At 43.5% G+C, this 17,478-nt stretch overlaps 1 protein-coding gene across 3 annotated transcripts in view; it reads left to right on the forward strand.

The window, feature by feature from the left end:
• Nucleotides 1-17,016, forward strand: part of pde7a (phosphodiesterase 7A) — a 49,725-nt gene extending 32,709 nt beyond the window's left edge. For all 3 annotated transcript variants that reach the window (XM_061965377.1, XM_061965378.1, XM_061965379.1), the window contains 5 exons: nucleotides 10,206-10,297; nucleotides 10,399-10,543; nucleotides 10,618-10,714; nucleotides 10,794-10,874; nucleotides 15,602-17,016. In XM_061965377.1, the coding sequence (XP_061821361.1) occupies nucleotides 10,206-10,297; nucleotides 10,399-10,543; nucleotides 10,618-10,714; nucleotides 10,794-10,874; nucleotides 15,602-15,825 (639 nt within the window). In that variant the 3' untranslated portion in view covers nucleotides 15,826-17,016. The remainder of the gene's footprint in view (nucleotides 1-10,205; nucleotides 10,298-10,398; nucleotides 10,544-10,617; nucleotides 10,715-10,793; nucleotides 10,875-15,601) is intronic.
• Nucleotides 17,017-17,478: the final 462 nt, after the last annotated feature.

A 17,478-nucleotide genomic window follows, 5' to 3' on the forward strand; every position in this document is an offset into this window, starting at 1 on the left:
TTAAACCATTTGATACTGAAAAATAAAATATTAACTCAGGAGTACAAAATATAAAACACTTTGACCTACAAAACAAAAATTAAGAGAACAATTTGTTCCGGGTTTTTTTTAAATCCAATTTAATTCAGGATTAATGGCTACAATGAGCACATTTTGGAGTGCACAGCTTTTTGAAGCGGGGTTTGAAGCAAGATACTGATAAAGCAGGATCACATGTGTCGCCCCTAGCACTGCACCACACCACCTCTCCTAGGGGGCCCACCCCATTATTTGAGAAGAACTGGTTTAGAGTAATATTTTCCCCCAAACTTAGTCTTATGTTAATAATACAATTATTAATTAATTATTTTTTTTATTATGATAACACTTGTTTTGTTTATATTTATCATTTTGTATTAATATAGCAAGTATATTATCCTAACCATTCTTTCTATACTTGCTATAATGAACTAATCTATAAGGATGGTTAGGATGCTATACTTGCTATAATTAACTAATGTATAAGGATGGTTAGGATGCTATACTTGCTAAAATGAACAAATCTATAAGGAAATTATAAGGATGGTTAGGATGCTATACTTGCTAAAATGAACAAATATATAAGGATGGTTAGGATGATATACTGGCTATAATGAACTAATCTATAAGGATGGTTAGGATGCTATACTTGCTATAATGAACTAATCTTTAAGGATGGTTAGGATGCTATACTTGCTATAATGAACAAATCTATAAGGAAACTATAAGGATGGTTAGGCTGCTATACTTGCTAAAATGAACAAATATATAAGGATGGTTAGGAAGATATACTAGCTATAATGAACTAATTTATAAGGATGATTAGGATGCTATACTTGCTATAATGAACTAATCTATAAAGATTAAATGGTCAGGATGATATACTTGCTATAATGAACTAACTATAAGAATGGTTAGGATGCTATACTTGCTATAATGAACTATTACAATGTTACTTTTTGAATTACTGTTATTTCCGACAATAATTGAAAAAACCCATCAAAATCTCTAAGGAATGTCTGTGATTTTATGTGTTTTTTTTAGAGATTTCCGATAATGGCTTTTTTGCCGATAACCGATATTCCGATATTATCCAACTCTTAATTACCGATTCCGATATCAACCGATACCGATATATACAGTTGTGGAATTATCACATTATTATGCCTAATTTTGTTGTGATGCCCCGCTGGATGCATTAAACAAAGTAGCAAGGTTTTCCAAAATAAGAGAACTTCAACTCAAGTTATGGAAAAAGTGCCAACATGGCACTGCCATATTTATTATTGAAGTCACAAAGTGCATTATTTTTTTTAACATGCTTCAAAACAGAGGTTTGGAATTTGGGACATGTTCTCCCTAAGATAATCCTAATACCCACTACAACTATGGGAAATACTATACTTTAACTTTCACAAAGTGCATTCATCCATCCATCCATCTTCTTCCGCTTATCCGAGGTCGGGTCGCGGGGGCAGCAGCCTAAGCAGGGAAGCCCAGACTTCCCTCTCCCCAGCCACTTCGTCCAGCTCTTCCTGTGGGACCCCGAGGCGTTCCCAGGCCAGCCGGGAGACATAGTCTTCCCAACGTGTCCTGGGTCTTCCCCGCGGCCTCCTACCGGTCGGACGTGCCCTAAACACCTCCCTAGGGAGGCGTTCGGGTGGCATCCTGACCAGATGCCCGAACCACCTCATCTGGCTCCTCTCGATGTGGAGGAGCAGCGGCTTTACTTTGAGCTCCTCCCGGATGGCAGAGCTTCTCACCCTATCTCTAAGGGAGAGCCCCGCCACCCGGCGGAGGAAACTCATTTCGGCCGCTTGTACCCGTGATCTTGTCCTTTCGGTCATAACCCAAAGCTCATGACCATAGGTGAGGATGGGAACGTAGATCGACCGGTAAATCGAGAGCTTTGCCTTCCGGCTCAGCTCCTTCTTCACCACAACGGATCGATACAGCGTCCGCATTACTGAAGACGCCGCACCGATCCGCCTGTCGATCTCACGATCCACTCTTCCCTCACTCGTGAACAAGACTCCGAGGTACTTGAACTCCTCCACTTTGGGCAAGATCTCCTCCCCAACCCGGAGATGGCACTCCACCCTTTTCCGGGCGAGAACCATGGACTCGGACTTGGAGGTGCTGATTCTCATCCCAGTCGCTTCACACTCAGCTGCGAACCGATCCAGTGAGAGCTGAAGATCCTGGCCAGATGAAGCCATCAGGACCACATCATCTGCAAAAAGCAGAGACCTAATCCTGCAGCCACCAAACCAGATCCCCTCAACGCCTTGACTGCGCCTAGAAATTCTGTCCATAAAAGTTATGAACAGAATCGGTGACAAAGGGCAGCCTTGGCGGAGTCCAACCCTCACTGGAAACGTGTCCGACTTACTACCGGCAATGCGGACCAAGCTCTGGCACTGATCATACAGGGAGCGGACCGCCACAATCAGACAGTCCGATACCCCGTACTCTCTGAGCACTCCCCACAGGACTTCCCGAGGGACACGGTCGAATGCCTTCTCCAAGTCCACAAAACACATGTAGACTGGTTGGGCAAACTCCCATGCACCCTCAAGGACCCTGCCGAGAGTATAGAGCTGGTCCGCAGTTCCACGACCAGGACGAAAGCCACACTGTTCCTCCTGAATCCGAGGTTCGACTATCCGGCGTAGCCTCCTCTCCAGTACACCTGAATAGACCTTACCGGGAAGGCTGAGGAGTGTGATCCCACGATAGTTAGAACACACCCTCCGGTTCCCCTTCTTAAAGAGAGGAACCACCACCCCGGTCTGCCAATCCAGTGGTATCGCCCCCGATGTCCACGCGATGCTGCAGAGTCTTGTCAACCAAGACAGCCCCACAGCATCCAGAGCCTTAAGGAACTCCGGGCGGATTTCATCTACCCCCGGGGCCTTGCCACCGAGGAGCTTTTTAACTACCTCGGCAACCTCAGCCCCAGAAATAGGAGAGCCCACCACAGACTCCCCAGGCACTGCTTCCTCATAGGAAGACGTGTTGGTGGGATTGAGGAGGTCTTCGAAGTATTCCCTCCACCGATCCACAACATCCGCAGTCGAGGTCAGCAGAACACCATACTCGCCATACACGGTGTTGATAGTGCACTGCTTCCCCTTCCTGAGGCGGCGGATGGTGGTCCAGAATTGCTTCGAAGCCATCCGGAAGTCGTTTTCCATGGCCTCACCGAACTCCTCCCATGTCCGAGTTTTTGCCTCTGCGACCGCTGAAGCCGCACACCGCTTGGCCTGTCGGTACTTGTCCGCTGCCTCAGGAGTCCTATGAGCCAAAAGAACCCGATAGGACTCCTTCTTCAGCTTGACGGCATCCCTCACCGCCGGTGTCCACCAACGGGTTCTAGGATTACCGCCACGACAAGCACCAACTACCTTGCGGCCACAGCTCCAATCAGCCGCCTCGACAATAGAGGCGCGGAACATGGTCCATTCGGACTCAATGTCCAGCACCTCCCTCGTGACATGTTCAAAGTTCTTCCGGAGGTGGGAATTGAAACTCTCTCTGACAGGAGACTCTGCCAGACGTTCCCAGCAAACCCTCACAATGCGTTTGGGCCTGCCAGGTCTGTCCGGCATCCTCCCCCACCATCGCAGCCAACTCACCACCAGGTGGTGATCGGTAGAAAGCTCCACCCCTCTCTTCACCCGTGTGTCCAAAACATGAGGCCGCAAATCCGATGACACAACTACAAAGTCGATCATGGAACTGCGGCCTACGGTGTCCTGGTGCCAAGTGCACATATGGACACCCTTATGTTTGAACATGGTGTTCGTTATGGACAATCTGTGACGGGCACAAAAGTCCAATAACAAAACACCGCTCGGGTTCAGATCCGGGCAGCCATTCTTCCCAATCACGCCTCTCCAGGTTTCACTGTCGCTGCCAACATGAGCATTGAAGTCCCCCAGTAGAACGAGGGAATCACCCGGGGGAGCACTCTCAAGTACTCCCTCGAGTGAATCCAAAAAGGGTGGGTACTCTGAGCTGCGATTTGGCGCGTAAGCGCAAACCACAGTCAGGACCCGTTCCCCCACCCGAAGGCGGAGGGAAGCTACCCTCTCGTCCACCGGGTTGAACTCCAACGTACAGGCTCTGAGCCGGGGGGAAAAATTGCCACCCCAGCCCGTCGCCTCTCACTGCCGGCAACGCCAGAGTGGCAGAGAGTCCAGCCCCCCTCGAGAGAACTGGTTCCAGAGCCCTTGTTGTGCGTCGAAGTGAGTCCGACTGTATCTAGCCGGAACGTCTCCACCTCGCGCACTAGCTCAGGCTCCTTCCCCCCCAGCGAGGTGACGTTCCACGTCCCAAGAGCTAGCTTCTGTAGCCGAGGATCGGACCGCCAAGTGCCCTGCCCTCGGCTGCCGCCCAACTCACATCTCACCCGACCTTTATGACCCCTGCTATGGGTGGTGAGCCCATTGGAGGGGGGACCCACGTTGCCTCTTCGGGCTGTGCCCGGCCGGGCCCCATGGGGACAGGCCCGGCCACCAGGCGCTCGCCATCGTGCCCCACCTCCGGGCCTGGCTCCAGAGGGGGGCCCCGGTGACCCGCGTCCGGGCAAGGGAAATCTGGGTTCCTTGTTTGTTTTCTTCATAAAGGTCTTCGAGCTGCTCTTTGTCTGACCCCTCACCTAGGACCAGTTTGTCTTGGGAGACCCTACCAGGGGGCATAAAGCCCCCGGACAACATAGCTCCTAGGATCATTGGGACACGCAAACTCCTCTACCACGTTAAGGTGGCAGCTCAGAAAGCAAAGTGCATTATTTTTTATTTTTTTTAAACATGCCTCAAAACAACAGCTACAAAAACAATGACGGCACACAGCTTCATTCCAGAGTATACTAGAGTAATAAAGTAAATAATAACATAGTCCTCCTTTAGTAGACTGCCTGGCATACTGTATAACAGGAAATCATCAACTGGGCTCAATCTGCCCTGCTCTAACGTATCTGTATGAGTAACACAAATGTGCTGCAAGCTAGTGGTGAGTGCTTGAAGTGGCCTAGCAGTAAGCCAGAGCTTCTGAAATGCTGCGTTGAGACAGGGCACCTCTGTTCACTGCAAGCTGCTTTCGGTGTTTGCTTTTCATCCATCTTCCGCTTGTATTCATCGTGTATCTCCTTATGATTCTTGAAGAGGTGGGAGATCAAATTGCTTGTATCAAAGGAAGACATCTTGGTTCCTCCTCGCATAACCAACTTTTTGCAGTCATTGCAGATTGCCAGTTTTTTATCCGTCAGACACACTTTAAAAAAATCCCAAACCATAGACGTCTGTTAGCCACAGCTACAGCACCGGCAACAACACACTCTTGTTGTTGTTATGCTACGCTCGTGGCGGTTTGGTGAGGTCATCAAGCGTCGCCAGTAAACCTCTCATGCTGCAGTTGTCAACTCCTGTGTTGTGTGTGAGAGAGGAGAGAGGGGAGAGGGGAGGGGCTGCTGACTGGAAGACGCAACTGCTCAGTACTGCTCCCTATGTCCGTGTTTTACCGGATATGTACTGCTCCGTACAGCGGCGTTTTAAAAAGTCATTAATTTTACTTTTTGAAACCGATACCAATAATTTCCGATATTACATTTTAAAGCATTTATCGGCCGATATTATCGGACATCTCTAGTTTTTTTGTTGTGAAATGAATCAATGCATAATTATCGTGGTAATTGTGAAACTGTGATTATTAGTCACACAATAATTGTACAGTCAAAATCTATATTTATTCCATGCCTCGTCCCACAGTGCTGTTGGTAGTGTGTTTTCCAAAATCTCACCCTGATGCTGCAATTGAGGCAGTTTAAAAGTGCTTTTAGTAAGACCTTCTGGAAACACCCCGTTTGTGCGCCTGTAACATTATTGCTAATTAGCTGTGACTCCCGACTATGGGCCTGATCTACTCAAGTTATGTGTGTATTAAAACATGTCCAAACGTGATAGCGCGCAAAGCTGATCTACCATGCTTGTGCGCAGAGGATAGCGTCTCCTAAATGAGCAAAATAGCGGGTTCAATCAATTTAGCGTGTCGGTCTTTGCGTATATGCAGAAATTATCCTGAGTATCAACATATAATGGAAGGAAGATATGCAAATATAACCATTAAAGGGGAACATTATCACAATTTCAGAAGGGTTAAAACCATTAAAAATCAGTTCCCAGTGGCTTATTTTATTTTTCGAAGTTTTTTTCAAAATTTGATCTATCACGCAATATCCCTAAAAAAAAAAAAAGCTTCAAAGTGCCTGATTTTAACCATCGTTATATACACCCGTCCATTTTCCTGTGACGTCACACAGTGATGCCAATACAAACAAACGTGGTGCATAGAACAGCAAGGTATAGCGACATTAGCTCGGATTCAGACTCGGATTTCAGAGGCTTAAGCGATTCAACAGATTACGCATGTATTGAAACGGATGGTTGTAGTGTGGAGGCAGGTAGCGAATACGAAATTGAAGAAGAAACTGAAGCTATTGAGCCATATCGGTTTGAATCGTATGCAAGCGAAACCGACGAAAACGACACGACTGCCAGCGACACGGGAGAAAGCGAGGACGAATTCGGCGATCACCTTCTAACCAACGATTGGTATGTGTTTGTTTGGCATTAAAGGAAACTAACAACTATGAACTAGGTTTACAGCATATGAAATACATTTGGCAACAACATGCACTTTGAGAGTGCAGACAGCCCAGTTTTCATCAATTAATATATTCTGTAGACATACCCTCATCCGCTCTCTTTTCCTGAAAGCTGATCTGTCCAGTCCAGTTGGAAATGCATCTGCTTTGAGTGTCGCAGGATATCCACACATTCTTGACATCTCTGTCGTAGCATAGCTTTTGTCGGTAAAGTGTGCGGAACAAACGTCCAATTTCTTGCCAGTTTCGCATCTTTGGGCCACTGGTGCAACTTGAATCCGTCCCTGTTCGTGTTGTTACACCCTCCGACAACACACCGAGGAGGCATGATGTCTCCAAGGTACGGAAAACAGTTGAAAAAACGGAAAATAACAGAGCTGATTTGACTCGGCGTTTGTAATGTGTTTGAGAAAATGGCGGATTGCTTCCCGATGTGACGTCGCTCCGAGAGCGAATAATAGAAAGGCGTTTAATTCGCCAAAATTCACCCATTTAGAGTTAAATCGGTTAATCGGTTAAAAAAATATATGGTCTTTTTTTCTGCAACATCAAGGTATATATTGACGCTTACATAGGTCTGGTGATAATGTTCCCCTTTAAGCACCCGCAATGTGATTTATCAAACCTGCAGCTGTTTTGCGGCCACTATTCTGCGTCTCTATTTTAGCAAGTTTGACGTCTACGTGCAAACTGGCACAGTTGGGCACAAGTAGTATGGAAGTATTATTGTAGCAAAATTATCTGCAAACGTGTATCTCAATCTGTGAGCGTGTAATGCAATTCGCGTGTGTGTGTCCTAATTTGTATGACCGTATATCAATTTAAATGTGTGTAATCACATCCGCCTCGGTGTATTTTAAGTTGTCTGTCTGTCCCTAGTCAGAAAAAACCCTCGCTAGGCTGTCTACTTACACGTGACTTTTGCAATACTTGTGCCGTGTAAGATTTGAGCAAGCGCATCCAGATTCGTGAGCGTGTAATACAATTTGTGCGCGCCCATTCAGAAGTGCATGCGTGTAATATAATCTGCGCGAGCCTATCTGGGATTCGTGAGAAGCACCAGACTTTTGCGACACTTCTGCCATGGTTGTCTATCTGTACAGCCATTTGAACGTATATAAAGAGTTGTCTGTCTGTAACTCCCCCTTGCCTTTCCTTATACTCACCACTAGTTGGCGCCTCATGTTATTCAGTGATGGGCCACACTGGAACACTTGCTCTGCCAAGCTTCAAGCTTTGAAGTGACAGTCATGCAATTTAACCCTTTGTCACGCTGCACTTTACATTTCTCAAGATTATAATCCCCATTCACTACTCTATATTTTTCTCATAATAATAAACTTTGTTTTTTGCAGCTTGCCGTAGTTCGATTAACTCTGATTGACCGAAATAAATAAATCTGGATGCGCGCGCTCAAATCTTACACGGCAGAAGTGTTGCAAAAGTCACGTGTAAAAAAAAAAGACAGCCAATAGAGTGTTCCTGCTTCTCACAGATCATAGATACGCACGTGCAGATTGTATTATACGCACGCATTTCTGAATGTGCGCGCACAAATTGTATCACATGTTCACAAATCTGGATGCGTGAACTCAAATCTTACACGGCAGAAGTGTCGCAAAAGTCACGTGTAAGTAGACAGCCTAACAAGGGTTCTTTCTGATTAGGGACAGACAGACAACTTCAAACACACGTACACGGATCTGATTACACACACAGATTAGTACATGTGCACGTGAATTGAATTACACGCGCACAGATTGAGATACACGCTTGCAGATAACTTTGCTACAATAATACTTCCATAAATAGTTGTGAGAAAGGAGGGGAGAGACAACCCTCAGTCCGCGTGCATGGAAACTTATTTCGGACTGTCAGAAATAAAGATACACATCCGAATCAGTTTTATTGGCGAAAAATGTTTAACACACAAGGAATTTGACTTGGTACTATGCTCTCTTTGTTGTCTAAATGCCATTTATAATTTTATAGCTGCAGGATAACTTATTGGGCTGATAACATTTTTTTAAATTGATTAGTTTTGGTGTTTGTTGTTTTTTTCTGAAAGGATCCAGAGGTATCCTCACCATCGGCGTTCTAAAAATAGGTTATGTTGTCAATCAATACTAATATTACATGCAATTTTATAGTTACACACCATTTAGCACTAGTTATGCGGCTTTTAGTAGATCAGATCTCCAGGAGTGCTGTTGTCATTTTTTTCACTTTTGTTTTACACATACACTGCAAAACGTATGATGCCGTACATGACATAAAAAAATGCAACATTCTGGAGTGGGGGACAGGAAGATGCAAACGTTAAGCTAGGATGCTAACATTATACTCACATTTTAACAGCAACATCATGCTAGGTTAGCCTATCTGATGAAAAAAAACATTCTCAAACTTACACCTCATCGATTTTACCTGGCAGAACTCCAGGCTTTATTTCGAGATGTGTAGCGAAGCCTGAAGAAGACTGGTTACTTTCTCCATCACTTAAAAAAAATCAGCGCCACTTTTTAAAAAAATCATTTATTTACCCAGGAAAGTCCCATTGAGATTAAACATTTGTTTTTCAAGAGAGTCCTGCATATTCATACAGTAGTGTATGTGGCACTGGAAGCATGATGAGTGAAGTGTCTTGCCCGAGACACAAGGGCCGTGGAATGGAACCTGGTACACTTAAGTTGCTGGCACGGCCACTCTACCATCCGAGCCACGCTGCCTTCTCTTAAAAGTGATAGATGTTGGCGCTACAGACACTAATTACTAGAGATGTCCGATAATATTGGCCTGCCGATATTATCGGCCGATAAATGCTTTAGAATGTAATATCGGAAATTATCGGTATCGTTTTTTTTATTATCGGTATCGGGTTTTTATTTTATTTTTTATTTTATTTTATTTTTTATTAAATCAACATAAAAAACACAAGATACACTTACAATTAGTACACTAACCCAAAAAACCTCCCTCTCCCATTTACAGTCATTCACACAAAAGGGTTGTTTCTTTCTGTTATTAATATTCTGGTTCCTGCATTATATATCAATATATATCAATACAGTCTGCAAGGGATACAGTCCGTAAGCACACATGATCGTGCGTGCTGCTGGTCCACTAATAGTACTAACCTTTAACAGTTAATTTTACTCATTTTCATTCATTACTAGTTTCTATGTAACTGTTTTTATATTGTTTTACTTTATTTTTTATTCAAGAAAATGTTTTTAATTTATTTATCTTATTTGATTTTTTTTTTTTTTTTTTTTTAAAAAGGACCTTATCTTCACCATACCTGGTTGTCCAAATTAGGTATAATAATGTGTTAATTCCACGACTGTATATATTGGTATCGGTTGATATCGGTATCGGTTGATATCGGTATCGGTAATTAAGGGTTTGGTCAATATCGGAATATCAGATATCGGCAAAAAGCCATCCCTACTAATTACTGTTCAAACTTCAATAAAAAGTCAGTTTTACATCCGTGTCTCCTATCTATCCCCACGCAAAGAATACCTCGGTTCTGGAGAACCACCACTGGAAGTCTGCTGTGGGTCTGCTCAGAGAGACCGGGCTCTTCTCCCACCTGCCCACAGAAGACAGGTCAGTCCTTCTATCCTGCGTGATGCCGCCCCCTCCCCTTCATCACAATTGAGCTGTTCTTCTTTTAACTAAGCTTTGCGACCCCCCCTCCTCCCTCCCAGGTTGAACATGGAGCGGGAGCTGGGCTCTTTAATCCTGGCCACAGACATCAGCAGGCAGAACGACTACCTGTCCCGCTTCCGTCTACACCTGGACCAGGGCAACCTGTGTTTGAGCAACGCCAGCCACCGCCACTTTGTCCTGCAGGTGCTTCCTCGCGCCAGCCACCGCCTCCTCGCCTCAGTTCCAGGTTCTCATTCTGGTCTTTCCTGCCTCTCCAGATGGCTCTGAAGTGTGCCGACATCTGCAACCCCTGCAGACCCTGGGAGCTGAGCAAGCAGTGGAGTGAGAAAGTCACTGATGAGTTCTTCCAGCAAGGTGGCGCAGCTTAACTCCTCCGTTGATTCTTGTCCAACCTCACCCTCTTATGACTCCTTTGTGTGTGTTATTTCTGCAGGCGACATTGAGAAGAAGCACAAACTAGAAGTCAACCCACTTTGTGACAGAGAGGTGAACACAGTCGGCAACATTCAAATAGGTAAGTATTTAACTTGTTTTTTACGCGAATGTATGTCTGGTAATACTGTTAAAATCCTACATTATAGACCTAAAGGTCTGACCTTGGATCAGATTATTTTGATCGCCATGCTTTTTATTGGGAAATACAGCATCATAGAAATCAGTTTGAAATCCATGTGCCCAAAAAACACTGTACAATGCAACCTCGATTTGCAAATTTAATTGGTTCTTGAACAGGGTTTAGATTAGGGCTGCACGATTTTGACAAAAAAACCTAATTACGATTCTTCTTTTCAAAATTGTAATTGCGATTCGATTTGCCATTTTTATATTTTATACATATAAATGTATAAAACTGCAAAAATAACGAGTGAAGGAAGACATGTTACTTTTAGACTGTCAACCAACATATTCTTGCCTCAAGGTGCCACACATTACAACAATTTATTTTTCTATTTTTATACACTGTATTGCCATCACGTAATCACAGCATTCTCACTCGTTCATTTGTGTTGTTGGGCTCATATTGCCCATCCGTTTAGAAGCGGAAAATTCCAACAACTTGACATTTGGCTTTGTAAACAAATTTTTTTCCTTTGTGTTACTTTGCGTAATTTCTCACTAGTGAATCGTGAGGAGCGAGGCTCTCTGTTGTGCTTCCTGTGTGTGTTAGCAAGCGGTTTTGCTCTCCGCCCACCAAGACAAAGATTGTAAATGACTCAGAAGAGGGCTAACTTCTTATTTCTACTGTTAAATAAAGGTACTCAGGTGCTGAGAGTGATGCACAGAGTGAGACCTCCTTCGCTTTCTCCCTCTTCCACTAAGAAAACAAACACACGTGGACATAGCAGTTTATCGATGCCGGCAAAGTATTTAAACGTCATTTTAATTTAGTGTTAAATTTATTGACTTAGGCCGGAGTCACCATTAAAAGCTTTCAAAATTAGCGTCCTGGCTGCCTCAATTCTGATTGGCGAACATGTCTGTCACTCAAATGCTGGTGACGGCAGAGAAAAAAAATGCAGCTGACGGCCGAAAAAAAAAACTCTGCCTCTTGCGGCTATTTATCATATTAATTAAAACTTTGATGTCGATTTGATAGCAATTAATCGTGCAGCCATTGTTTAGATCAAAAAGTTTGTATGTTGAAGCTAATTTCTCCATAAGGAACAATGTAAATATGAATATTGGGTTCCAGCCTAGTTAAAAGTCCATATTTTAGTGAATGTTTGAACACAATATAAAGTGCTATACAGTACTGTATATCAATGTTTGTACACTTTGAACACAATATAAAGTGCTATACAGTACTGTATATCAATGTTGGAACACTTTGAACACAATATAAAGTGCCATACATTACTGTATATCAATGTTGGTATACTTTCAACACAATATAAAGTGCTATACAGTACTGTATAGCAATGTTTGTACACTTTGAACACAATATAAAGTGCTATAGAGTACTGTATATCAATGTTTGTACAGTTTGAGTTGGAACACAATATAAAGTGATATACAGTACTGTATACCAAACAAACAAAACAAGGAGGAGATGGATCGTTTTATTTAATAACAAGCCAAAACAACGACAACAAGCTTAACTGCTGTATGCGCTGCTTTGCCAATACGCGCGCACACATCGAAGTCCCTTTGATGCCTTCACTAACAATCAGAAATCACAAAAATCCTTCACTTTATCAACCATATTGCCACAATGATAAACATTTAAAAAAGTAAAATCCACTTACAATAACAACGGCAAAGGAGGAGCTGCAAAGGGGATTGTGTGTGTGTGTGTGTGTGTGTGTGCGTGTGTGTGTGTTCTCTTAGAAGGAAGTGTAGTCTTCTCCTCCACTGTGAAATAAGTCTGCTTTGGCATATTTTTCCAGAGAAGTCTGGTCTCATCACAATCAAACTTGCTGTGTTACGAAGCCTGCTTTGTCAATTATTTCATACTCGCGAGCGTCATTAATGTGCTCCTTGCAAATAGTCTCTTTTTTTTTTTTTTTTAACTCCGCAGTGATTCCCTCCTTCTTTCCACGCTGATCTGTTGTCTTTTTGGGACTCATATTGAGTTTGCAAATGGACCAAACTTGTCAAAAGGAGAAAAAACACAGAAAAGGCACACATGCTGAAGCGCTGGGAAGTGACTTGTAGTGTCCTGTACTGCGCAGCACAAAATGTGCAAACATAGTATGCTTTATCACTTTTATATAACATCTTAGCATATCAACATAGGTTACTTTTAACGATTTATAGACAAAATTACAAATATCAAAATGTGGTGGCCCTCGTGGAGGCGAAACATCACAAAGTCAAAAAAATATGGCCATCAACCTAAAGTATCAGACTTTTCAACCATCCATTTTCTGTACCGCCACTTGTTATTAAGATCATAGGTGAGCTGGAACATATACCAGCTGACTTCAGGTGAGAGGTGATGTTGCCAGCCAATCACAGAGCACATACAGACCAACAACTATCCACGCTCACATTTCCTTTGTGGGGAAAACTTTGTTAAGAAATAATTGGGAATATGACTGGTATTGCTAGTTAGCAGCAGCAGCAGCAGGGACTGTGCCTGTTCTAACTGTGGTGCGTTCAAGAAACATTGTTTGAAGTTTGAAATACATTCGTCACTATGTTTTAAAGACAGGGGAGGCTTGACCCTCAGCAGTAGTACTAAAATAATAATAATGATGATGGATTATGATTATGATGATATTCTTACATGAAGAAGATGATCTCTCTCTTACACTATGAAGTAAAGGGGAACTTCACATCTTTATAATCATGTTTAAGTGAATAATGACTGGTTGTATGATTTATTAAAACTCACATTTTGGATTATCAATTTGGGAAGACTGGCACATGCGTAGAACGCCGGATCAGATGATCGATGGATGGGAGCGTAAACATGCAGGGAACTGGTTTACAATTGCCCATACTTGCCAACCTTGAGACCTCCGAATTCGGGTTGGGGGGGGCGACGGGGTTGATTTGGGCGGGGTTTGGTGGTAGTGGGGGGTGTATAATGTAGCGTCTCGGAAGAGTTAGTGCTGCAAGGGGCTCTGGGTATTTGTACTGTTGTGTTTATGTTGTGTTACGGTGCGGATGTTTTCCCGAAATGTGTTTGTCATTCTTGTTTGGTGTGGGTTCACAGTGTGGCGCATATTTGTAACAGTGTTAAAGTTGTTTACACGGCCACCCTCAGTGTGACCTGTATGGCTGTTGATCAACTATGCCCTGCATTCACTTATATGTGTGTTATATTATGTGACTGGGCCGGCACGCTGTTTGTATGGTGGAAAAGCGGACGTGACGACAGGTTGTAGAGGACGCTAAAGGCAGTGCCTTTAAGGCACGCCCCCAATATTGTTGTCCGGGTGGAAATCGGGAGAAATTCGGGAGAATGGTTGCCCCGGGAGATTTTCGGGAAAATTCGTGAATCTCCCGGGAAAATCAGGTGGGTTGCCAAGTATGCAATTGCCTCATCTAGATAGGTTAATCTTATTAAGGGTTTTAGGTGTGTTTTAAAAAGCCTCGAGCTAGGGCTGGGCGATATACGCGATATATCGCGAGGTTGTCTCTGTGCGATATAAAAAATGACTATATCGTGATATCGAGTATACGTTCTCACCCAGTTGCTTTTAGCTGCGGGCATTACACTACAGGCACTCCTCCTTTTTACAGTCTCTACTTCTTACATACGTCACGTCATACGTCACATACGTATACGCCCTCCCCAAGCAGAGAGGTAGCAGCATGGGTAACGTTAGCTGTGAGGCTAGCGGTAATACGAGAGAAAGAAGGTGCGAATCTGGTAACAAATTAAGGAATAATTAATTCCTAAGAAAAACAGCAGGGGGTCCATCGCCTGGCGGTGGTTTGTCTTCAAGTGGGAATACGTCGAACAGACAACCGTAATCTGTCAAGTGTGGGGCAAAAGCGTTGCTATAAAAAGTAACATTACCTCGGTAACAAACAGTTCAGGGTGTCCCAAGTTACCGGAGTGTGTTAGGTAAGGAGGAGGAGTTTTGTCCCTCCAGAGTTGTTGCCGTAGGGCTGTGACGTAGGGTGTGTGTGGTTGTGGAAGGAGGTGTGTGATGTTGACATTAAAGAAGCGGTGGCTACCGAACCTGCTATAATGTCTCCCGTTTATTATTTTATTAGATAAGTACACTGTATAGGCAAACCCAGGACACTCGGCTACACTGCTAATATGTAGCATCATTTGAAAAGTCACCCGCTAGACAAGGAAGAGGGCTTACTCCGCACGTCAATATCTCCATTTGGTGCCACACGCCCACACCATCAAAATGCAGAGGCAAACATTTCCAGATCAACACGTATGAAAAAAATAGTGATTTTTTTAGTTGTGATTTCCCTCTCTGCATGAAAGTTTAAAAGTAGCATATATTAATGCAGTATGAAGAAGATACTCGACACATAGAATCATTATACTGCTGTGATTATATGCATCAAGTGTTCATTCAAGGCTAAGGCAAAATATCGAGATATATATCGTGTATCGCGATATGACCTTAATATATCGCGATATTAAAAAAAGGCAATATCGCCCAGCCCTACCTCGAGCAGAATCTGGTAGTAGTAATAAACAATGGCCACTATTATGTATGCTAGCATGTCTTTTCAAGCATTTTGACCACAATCCATAAGGGGTGCCACAAAAAAGTTGTATGTATTAAATAATATCCTTTTGTGGTTTTGTCCCTCCTCCAGGCTTCATGACATACGTAGCAAAGCCGCTGTTCGCCGAGTGGGCCCGTTTCTCAGACACGCGCCTGTCCCAGACCATGCTGGGTCATATGGGACTGAACAAGGCCAGCTGGGTCAGCCTCCAGCAGCAGGAACAAAGCTCATCTGCCGCCGAGGAGGCGGAGCCCGGCGCTGCCGCCGCCACCGGAGGCTCCAAAGACATACCTCAGGGAAGCGCCGCATCCTGACGCCCCCTCGTCGGGGTTTCGCCACACACTGAGGGTAGCGGGCGGGGCGTCCGCAGCCTGATCCGAACACTTTTTTTCTTTTCCACTTCCCATCTTGATAAACCACTGATTTTATTTAATTTATTTAAGTTTTAATTCCTCCTTTTTGTTTGGACACATAGCAATACATAGATACCTCATTTGGCTTCTGCTGTAATTTCTTTTACTTCACTTTTTATTTATTTGTTTTGGGGTTGTTGTTGTTTTTTTGTGGCATTATAGTGACGCCACCCGATTTGAAAGCAGTATGGAAACTTTCATAAGTGCCATTTTGACAAGCTGAGTATTGCGTTTGTATCGAAGATTCTTCCTCACCTTTTTTTGTAAAAACTAAACGTGACAAGCCCGAGTCGTTTTGCTGCCTCTACTAAGACTGTTTACGCTTTTTCTTGTTTCTCTCCCGCCACGGCTTCACACATTTGCCTTGGAAGCACAAATGTGAAGAAGCGTTGTTGAAGCCATGAGCAGAACCTTACACACACACCAGATGCCATAAGTACTCCCCAATGTGGAGTGTGCAGAAGACACTCGGCGATGGAGTTTGAGGATTCTTCCACTCTTGCAGGTTGCATCTCACCTGAAACAAGTCGCTCAGGGTTCTACCATAAAGAAGAGGAAGAAAGGAGGCGGTGGGATTAGGTTGTGTTGTGTCCTGCGCGGCCGCATGCAAGCACTCCGACTTGCTCCGTGGATGCCTTAGAACTATGCACAAACCACGCTAAGTGACCAAACCGACTCCTGTTCCCATCAAGTGCATGGTGTGCTTGTCTTTGAATGCACTGTCCTTCCATCCCTTTTGCCTTCTTCTGTTATGAATATTAGCGTTAGAACTACTCCAGTTAAACATTCCATTTTGTTTGGGTTTCATCTTTCATTTTTTTTTCCAATTCTGTACAGCGGCACAACTCCACCTTTCTCAACAGGTGCTTTTTGTTGTTGTAGTTACTTTAGCTGATGTGTGTTTTGGCTGTTATAAAGTGCTGTAAGACTGTTGATGAAACTGTTTACAATTTGTCGCGACAGCCATTTTTTTTTAGGAAGACTTGAGTGTCGAGCCAGATTTTTGTAAAAGGCTTTTTGCTCTTTTCGACTTTTTGATACATGCCTGTTGCAGTTACCTTTTTTGGGCGAATAAAAATCCTGTTGACTATATTGTTGGTCAGTACTACTTGTCCAATAACGATTCTTCTGACCCCAACTGTTCTTATCAATACGATAGATACCAAGTACAACAGAGCTTGCCGTCCCTGATAAAATGAAAAATATCAAAGTGTCTCCCTCATCCTTTTGATTTTTCAATACATGGCCCTCAGTTGAAAACGTTTGGACACCCCTGCCTTAAACATACTATCAGTCAACACATAATTGCTTATTTCATAGTTTGGTTTTTAAAATATATTTGGACTATAGTGTATTTGGTTTTTAAAATATATTTGGACTATAGTGTATTTGGTTTTTAAAATATATTTGGACTATAGTGTATTTTCTAACTATCTTCTTAACGTCTAATTTAAATGGTGGTGATGTATGGCACCAATATGAATACTTCCAATGAGAGGCGGAAGGAAAAGTAGTCCCTGCCAACATATCATTAAAGAAAGGGTTATCTCTTAT

This window comes from Nerophis lumbriciformis, linkage group LG07, assembly GCF_033978685.3.
Source record: "Nerophis lumbriciformis linkage group LG07, RoL_Nlum_v2.1, whole genome shotgun sequence".
NCBI classification, from domain to species: Eukaryota; Metazoa; Chordata; class Actinopteri; order Syngnathiformes; family Syngnathidae; genus Nerophis; species Nerophis lumbriciformis.